The following is an 8,177-nucleotide window of genomic DNA, read 5'->3' as shown; positions in this document are numbered from 1 at the left end:
CCAGTAGGCTCCGGCGCTAGCCCTGCCGGAGGTCCGTGGGAGTTCGGTCCCGCCCACCCTGCGTGGCGGCTTGCGCACTTGCCGCGTTAAGGTCGGGTTGGAGGAAATAGTCAGCCTGCGGTGTGTGTCTAAAGTGAAGGACGCGTCAGCAATAATGAGGCCCTAACCCCTGCCGGCCGGGCGGCCTCCCCAGCGCCCTCCCCGAAACTGTTTCGTTAGCTGAGTGTTTTTTTTTTTTTAATATTTATTTGGCTGCACCGGGTTTTAGCTGCGGCGCGCGGGATCTTCCTTGCTGCATGCGGGATCTTCCTTGCTGCATGCGGGATCTTTAGTTGCGGCATGTGAGAATCTACTTCCCTGACCAGGGATCAAACCCCGGCGCCCTGCATTGGGAGTGGGGAGTCTTAAGACACTGGACCACCAGGGAGGTACCAGCTGAGTGTTTTTTAAACTGCAGTTGTCAAGATCAGTTTAGTGGGTCGTGGCTAACACTTTTCTGTTTTTAAGTAACGTGCAGTGCAGAGTTGGGGCATACCCTGCTCGCCCCTCGGATCCACCAAGTTCTAACCCAAGTCCGTGGGGTCCTTCCCTGTCCTATCATTAGGACGGAGTGCAGCCCAGTTTTGCATAGGGTCAGTCCAGCCAGACCCAAGGGCTAGCCAGTTACAGGCACGGGGCCCTGGCAGACAGGCGGGAAGGGAGTTAAAGGCCCTGGTGAGCTGAGCTCAGAACACGTGCGGGCAGTTGTGGAGGGCAGACATTGAAAGAACTGCATACGTGTGTGCACAAATACACGCTCTGAGGAGGGCTGGGAGAGAAAGGAACACAGGGGACCTACTCTAGCCAGGGAAGAGCTGAGCTGGGGCAGTTTCCCTCAGCTAGGAAGGCTGAGAAGGTTTTGACCTGCTCACCTTCCTTGCCTGGAAATTGTACCTCTCTCCACTTTCACCTGAGGTGAAGCAGCACGTAAAGTACTTCCCAGAGCACTTGGACCACAGCAGCACCAAACACATGGCCTTTCTCTGCCCCTTCTGCCCCAAGGATGGCCTGACTGACGTTTTCAACTGAGGTAACCAGCTGGCATTAGCAGAACAAATCCCTCCCCGTCTCTCCCTGAGGAGGCCATCCATCCTGAGGAACCAGCTGGAGGGAGCCAAGATAAGTCCAAAGTGAAATGTTTTTGGAGAGCCCACACAGGCACGTGAGTATATCACTATTTCCGGATTCTATTTCAACAATGGAGTAAATGGCTCCAGATGAACGGCTGCAGTTGTCATCCATTTCCCCCAAACCACCGCGCCCTGACTTTGTCTTCTCCAGGTCTCAGTTCTGTTTCTGGGCCTTCAGGTCCTGAGGGTCAGTCTCTGATGTGGGACAGGGATACAGCCACTCCTCCCAGGCAGCTGGCAGCAAACATGAGAGGAGAACAGCAGAGAGGTGGGGCCAGCCATGGGAGAACCACACTTCCAGGGCCCAAAAAGGCAAAAACAGTCAGACAAGAGCAGAGGTGCACCTGAGAAGAGTGGGATGGATTCTAAAATTGAGACCTGAACACCTGGGCTACATAGTTGCTATACATCAGGGAACGGTTCCACGGAAAGGGTTAGGAGGGGAGCCAGGGAGGCCACACGCACACCTCCAGACCACAGTGTCTCTGGAGCACCACAGCGACCCCTCAGAAGGCCGGTGAGCACTGCCCACAGCCCCAGGCTTTCTCAGGGACGTGCCAGTCACCCAGCACCCTCCCCCACCATGTTGTGCTTAGGGCAGCGTCTGTGCCAACCAGGCTTGGGCAACTTTCTCCAAAGCTCCTGGGGAAGGACTAGCTCCCTTCTGAGTTTGGTGATATGACTTGGAGATGGTCATGTCTGGGGTCAAATCCTGATGCTATCACTGTGTGATTCTGGGCCTGTCATTTAACCTCTCTGAGCTACGGTACAACTGTGTTAACACTCCTAGCTACTGTGAGGATTAGATACAGTGCATGTAACATGACTGGCCCTGGGTAGGAACTTAATAAACAGAGCAAGTCATTGTCATTGCTACCACTGTTATTCTCACTGACCCCTGCTTGCCTTAGAAGATGGGGCTGTAGACAGTGCAACTCTCTATCCTGAAGCATGACGCTATAGCTTCCCATTGCCTGGGTGACCTTGCCCAGGCCAAAGCTCCCAGATGCAAGAAAGGATACATCATGTCTTGTAGGGGCGGCTGGGCAGTGGAGGCCCTGGGGGAAAGACCCTCCAAGGAGGCCTGCAGGGTCTGGGCCATGCGATGATCAGCCAGGAGGCCCATGCTCTGGACCTGGGGGGAGAAGAGGGTGGGGAAGACAGGCTTTCTTAGTGCCCACTCCATAGAAGCCCTCTCTACCCTCCACCCCCTGCACTCCTGACCTCCCATTGGCTGCTATGGCTAGAGCTCCCCGCCTCCACAGGGAAGACGGTATGGAGGGTCTGGCCTCACAGTGACTAAATAGCATCCCCTTCCCACCCACCTGCAGGAAGAAGGCACGCAGAGCCTGGAGTGTGGTGCTGGAGAGGGTAGAGAGGTCAGCCAAAGCTGCGCCTTGCAGAACGTGGCCCACCTCTTCACGAGAGAGGATGCCGCTGCTCCGGAACCGCACAAACTGGCCCAGGGAGAGAAGCCCCAGACATGTAGTGATTCGGCATCTCCTTCATTCACAGATATTTGCTGTGCCCTGCCGGGCTCAGCACTGGGCTGGGGGCATGGATCTGAAGCCCACAGAACTCTGCCTTCAAGAGCTCAGTGTTGGTAGGCAGGGGTGGGGTTGTGTCACAGGAAAGTGAGGTGATGAGGATTGCAAGACCCTGAGAGTTTGCTCTGCTGACCCCTTCAGTCCCCCACTCCCACCCTGCCCCTCACACTAGACTGTGTGTGGTTACCCAGACACACCACCACATGCTCATATACTTGCTGTTCTCACTTCAATACTGTACCTGCAATACTTTTCCTTCTCTTTGCCTATTAATCCTTCAAGCCTCAGCTAAAATGTTACCTTCACTGCTGAATGTTTTCATTTTATTAAAGAAATACAGGCATTAACTGGGTGCTTACTATATTCTTACTCACTTCTCCCTCCCAGCTCTAGCAGAAGCAATTACTCTTTTCTCTGGGTTCCTACACCAACCATTGATTTATTCATTGATCCACTTCACTATCATTCACAAGCTCGCTGCCTTGTTTATTCAGTGGGCACTTACCATGTTCTAGGCACTTAGCATTATCTTCTACTCTTCCATTAATAACATCATATTTTAACTATTAATTTCCTCATCTACCTCCTTCTCTAGACTGAGGGACCTTTAAGGCAGAACATTTGGCTCACTGACGTCTTTGGTACCTAGCACAGGATCTGGCAGGTGGTGGGCAGGCCCTGGTCAATGTTTCATGAGTGAATGAGAAAGAATGTCTGGGTAGTCTGGGCAGAGGAGATGTGGGCATTCAGAGGAATTCTCTAGGCAGGCTTCTTGTAGGGTGAAGGCTCATCCAGCTCCTCTACCTTCTTGTAGGATGACATTCTTCACACCACAGGACCATCCTTTCTGCACTTACCAGGGTCATGAGCCTCAAGAGCTCAGCTCTGAGGAAGGAATTCTCTCCAGCATCCAGGAGGGTAAATAGCAAAAACCGATTCCAGGGCTGGGAGGCCACATGGAGTGCTATGGGAAACACCAGTCAACCGTGCGTTGTTAATGCTGCTTTTCCAAAGGCCTTGGAACATTGCTAAAGAAAACTTTCTCCTATTGGCTCAAAACAGGGTTGCTCAGCAAAGGCAGGGCATTGGACAAGCTGACCCCAGTGGGTTTCTTTCTCCTCAGCTTCTATCCACCCATGCTGCCTGGCACAGGGAGACCACATATCCCACTATTGTGGGAGGCAGGCAACAGGAAGAGCTCTGCCACTTAAGAGCTATGTGACCTTGGTTGGGGCAAGTTGCTTAACCTCCCTGAACCTCAGTGTCCTCATCTGTATGATGGGCATGGCAGTACCTTGCAGTATTGTTAAAAGAATTAGACAAAATGAGTGTGAATCAGGGAGCTCCCTGGTGGCCTAATGGTTAGGATTCTGGGCTTTCACTGCCATGGCCTGGGTTCAATTCCTGGTTGGGGAACTGAGATCCTGCAAGCCACGTGGCTCCGCCAAAAAAATGAGTGTGAATCACAGAACAGAGGATGGGAGTCTGGGGTGGGAGGGTGGCAGGTGCTGGCCCCCTCCAATCTCCCCCAGGGGAACATCAGAGAATGGGGAGGGTTTCTACCGATGTCTGGACTCCGGGCATGCAGGTAGTCAAGCAAAGCCTCCAGGCAGCCGACACAGGCATGGGACAACAGAGGGTCCTTCTGCAAGAAAACAACAAAAACAAAAAACCCACAGAAGTTCACGTCAGGTTTTGCTACCAGTGGATTTTGGTGCCAACCAAGAAAAAAACATTTGGTTTTCAAAACAATTTAGATTTCAGAATTTCAGGTTTGGGATTGTGGCTCTGTAGATAATCAAGAAATGTTTGTTGGTTTCATCTCTCACCCACACACAAAGCACAGTGCTTATACTGATGATTTACCTACATTTGAGAGACTGTTTTGCTTCAGAAAAGGATGGGCCCTGGGCCCCATTAAGAGATTCACAGATTACAGATTCTGTAAGAGCCACACAGTTTATCTAAGCCAGTGCATGTAAATCTTTTTTTAAAGCAGCAGAACCTTTCATCAAACAAAATTTTATGCTCTAATAAGCATAAGAAAAGAACTTAGGGTTAGGGAGATGCAAATTAAAACCACCTTGAGATACCACTACACACTCATCAACAGCTAAAACTGACTGACAGTACCAAGTGTTGGCAAGAATGTGAAGCAACTGGAACTCTCGTGCACTCCTGATGGGAAGGAAACATGGTGCAGCCACTTTGGAAAACAGTCTGATGTTGTTTTATTTTGTTTTAATTATTTATTTATTTACTTTTTTGGCTACATTTGGTCATCGTTGCTGCCCACGGGCTTTCTCCAGTTGCAACGAGCAGGGGCCACTCCTCATTGCAGTGCACAGGCTTCTCATTGTGGTGGCTTCTCTTTTTTTTTTTTTTTTTTAATTTATTTTTGGCTGTGTTGGGTCTTCGTTTTCTATGCTAGGGCTTTCTCTAGTTGCGGCGAGCGGTGGCCACTCTTCATCGCGGTGCGCGGGCCTCTCACTGTCGCAGTCTCGCGGCCTCTCTTGTGGCGGAGCACAAGCTCCAGACGCGCAGGCTCAGTAGCTGTGGCTCATGGGCCTAGTTGCTCCGTGGCATGTGGTATCTTCCCAGACCAGGGCTCGAACCCGTGTCCCCTGAATTGGCAGGCAGACTCTCAACCACTGCACCACCAGGGAAGCCCCAAGGCTTCTCTTGTTACAGAGCACGGGCTCTAGGCACGCAGGCTTCAGTAGTTGTGGCACGCGGGCTCAGTAGTTGTGGCTCACAGGCTCTAGAGCTCAGCCTCAGCAGCTGTGGTGCACAGGCTCTGTTCTCCATGGCATGTTGTTCTTCCCGGACCAAGGATCGAACCCGTGTCCCCTGCATTGGCAGGAGGATTCCCAACCACTGTGCCACCAGGGAAGTCCCAGTCTGATGGTTTCTTATAAAGTTAAACATACACTTACCATATGTGGTAGGCATTTAAGATGGTCCCATGACCTTTGCTCCCAGATGTGACTCCTGTGATTAGGTTACATTACATGGCAAAAGGGAGATTGTTTGGGTGGGTCCAATCTAATTACACCAGTCCTTTAAAAGCAGAATTTTCTCTGGCTGGTAGCAGAAGAAGAACCAGAGAGTCCGGAAGTGTGAGAAGGACTCAACATGCATTGCTGGTTTGAAGATGGAGGGGCTGTGTGAGAAAAAATGTGTGCAACCTTAAAGAGCTGAAAGAGCCACCCACCCCCAACAGGAGGAAGAAGTGGATTCTTTCCCAGCTCTCCCAAATAAGCACCCAGCCTGACCAATACCTTGATTTCAGCTTTGTGAGACCCTAAGCAAAGAACCTGGTCGAGCCCACCCAGACTTCCGACGTAGAGAATTGTCAGATAATAAATGGGTGTTGTGTTAAGCCATTACATTTGTGATATGTAGTTACACAGCAATAGAAAACTAATATGTCATTTGACCCAGCAATCCCACTCCTAGGTATTTATCCAAGAGAAATAAAAATGGGTATTCACAAAGACTTGTACTTCAGTCTTTATTCATGATAGCCAAAAATCTGGAAGTCCCAAATATCTATCGGTAGGTGAATGGATCAACAAATTGTGGAATAGCCACATGATGGGCTACTAATCACCAATAAAAAGAAATGAAGTACTGATAACACACAACAATATAAATGAATCTCAAAAGCATTAAGCTAAGTGAAAGAAGACAGACACATAAGACCACATACTGTATGATTTCATTTATATGGAATTCTAGAAATGGTAAAACTGTAGTGCCAGAAAGCAGATCAGTGTTTGCCAAGGGTCAGGGATGGGGAGAGGGGACTGACTAAACAGAGGTCCAAGGGAACTTTTTGTGGTGATGGAAATCTATACCGGGATTGTGGTGGTGTTTACAAAACTGTGTATGTTTGTCAAAACTCATCTAGTTGTACCCTTAAAATCAGTGAATTTTATTGCATGTAAGTTATATCTCAATAAAACTGATTTTTTAAAATGTAAAAACAAACTAACAACCACAAAAATCCTATGCTCTCCTCATGCTATTCTTTGGAAGGCAGCAACCTGGAGGTTAAGGTATGGGACAGACTTGGGTTTGAAGCCTTGCTTGGTCACTTACCATCTGTGTGATCCTGGCCAAGGTTACTTGATTTTGCTAAGTGGGGATAAAAAGATTACTTGGGCTGCCAAGAGGGTAAGATGAGCAATGCATACAGAGGGTTTAACCAGTGGTTGGCACAGAGTTAACACTCAAAAAATGGTGACTATACTGAAGGAAAAAAAAAAAATCAGTTGGAAATTAATCCCAGGCAATGACTTGTTTATTTATGTATTTATACTATACAGGTAAATCATAGGATAAATATTCTTCCCACTGTTTAAGATTCTACTAAGATCCTATAATAAAATAATTCTGTTATATTTTTTTTAAAAATGGTGAATATTTTAGTGAAATGTATAATAGGGGAAACACTCTCGCTCTTTAACAACCCCTAAGTCTCCTTCACAGGATCCCTAAGGTCTTTAAGACCTACAGTTTGAAGTGGTTGAGCTAACTCACTAACCTCATTTTAAAGCTGAGAAAACTGAGGCCCAGAGAGAAAATACTTGACCTGAGGACACCTGGGTGGTAGGTGGCAGGTCTAGAAACAAATCCTAGGCCTTGTGCCCTTTCTCCTTCTCCAATCTAAAATTAACTCTTAACCAGTGGGCACTTCCACCCTTTTCCTAGGTACCCAAGATTAGCCAGTTCAAATGCAGCCTCTCCTGTGGAGCCTTCCTTGATTCAAATAATAGGTCATTTTGCCATTAATTATAATTTCTTGTGTTTCCTACAATCTGTGAGTGCTTAAATGGCTGAAACGGCATCATATTCATTTCTGCGTCCTCATTCACTCATTCAACAAACATTACTGAATGCCAGTTCTGTGGGAGGCTTTATGCTGGGTAGTGAGTGTAAGGGAATCATTTTCCCCCTCTCTATGTTCTGAATATTAAATCAGGAACTTCAGCCCTTTCAGAAACATTAAAGAGAAAGCATTTGCCCTTCCTCCCACCTCTAACTGGCTCCTCCTCACCCAACGAGAGATTTATCTAACAAGTGAGATGCTAGCTTAACACCTACTGAGCCATCAGGGCAGGACTAAGGTATTAAAGGTCATGCTCCCATGAACTCAAACTCTTAAGATCTTGGCCAGCTGGCTAAGTGTCCAACATGGACATTATGGAAATGCAAACACAATTTACCTGCCTATGGGCTCCTGGTCTGGCCCAGGGGAAGGAGGGTAGTTAAAAAATCCTTTTGGATAAGATATGATAAAGCAAGCATAGTAAAATGTTAATGGTAGAATGTACATGGTGGGTATATGAGTGTTCACTGTAAAATTCTTTCATTTTTGCTGTATGTTTGAAAAATCTCAGACTAAAAAAAAGCCCGTTCTGACCTTAAGTCCCAGCTACATTCTACTATGGTGTTT

At 48.1% G+C, this 8,177-nt stretch overlaps 1 protein-coding gene and 1 long non-coding RNA gene across 3 annotated transcripts in view; one reads left to right on the top strand and one right to left on the bottom strand.

Moving 5' to 3' along the window:
• Positions 1-15: 15 nt before the first annotated feature.
• Positions 16-4,271, top strand: LOC118901525. Of its 2 annotated transcripts, XR_005021407.1 has the most exons (4): positions 34-341; positions 1,042-1,201; positions 2,501-2,772; positions 3,531-4,271. It is a non-coding gene; the product is annotated as an uncharacterized LOC118901525 (long non-coding RNA). The 2 variants fall into 2 exon arrangements; XR_005021406.1 differs by lacking the exon at positions 3,531-4,271 and having other exon boundaries at positions 16-120; positions 2,501-2,624.
• MEI1 (meiotic double-stranded break formation protein 1) overlaps positions 1,240-8,177 on the bottom strand; it is a 67,217-nt gene continuing 60,279 nt past the window's right edge. Inside the window, exons 27-31 of the mRNA XM_036864701.1 lie at positions 4,280-4,361; positions 3,574-3,680; positions 2,495-2,626; positions 2,192-2,304; positions 1,240-1,403 (exon numbers count right to left, since the gene is read on the bottom strand). Coding sequence (XP_036720596.1) covers positions 1,358-1,403; positions 2,192-2,304; positions 2,495-2,626; positions 3,574-3,680; positions 4,280-4,361 — 480 coding nt within the window. The 3' untranslated portion in view covers positions 1,240-1,357. The remainder of the gene's footprint in view (positions 1,404-2,191; positions 2,305-2,494; positions 2,627-3,573; positions 3,681-4,279; positions 4,362-8,177) is intronic.

Source organism: Balaenoptera musculus, chromosome 10 (assembly GCF_009873245.2).
Source record: "Balaenoptera musculus isolate JJ_BM4_2016_0621 chromosome 10, mBalMus1.pri.v3, whole genome shotgun sequence".
Lineage (NCBI taxonomy): Eukaryota > Metazoa > Chordata > Mammalia > Artiodactyla > Balaenopteridae > Balaenoptera > Balaenoptera musculus.
Note: the sequence above shows the minus strand (reverse complement) of the source record. Positions and strands in the feature narration are given on the sequence as shown.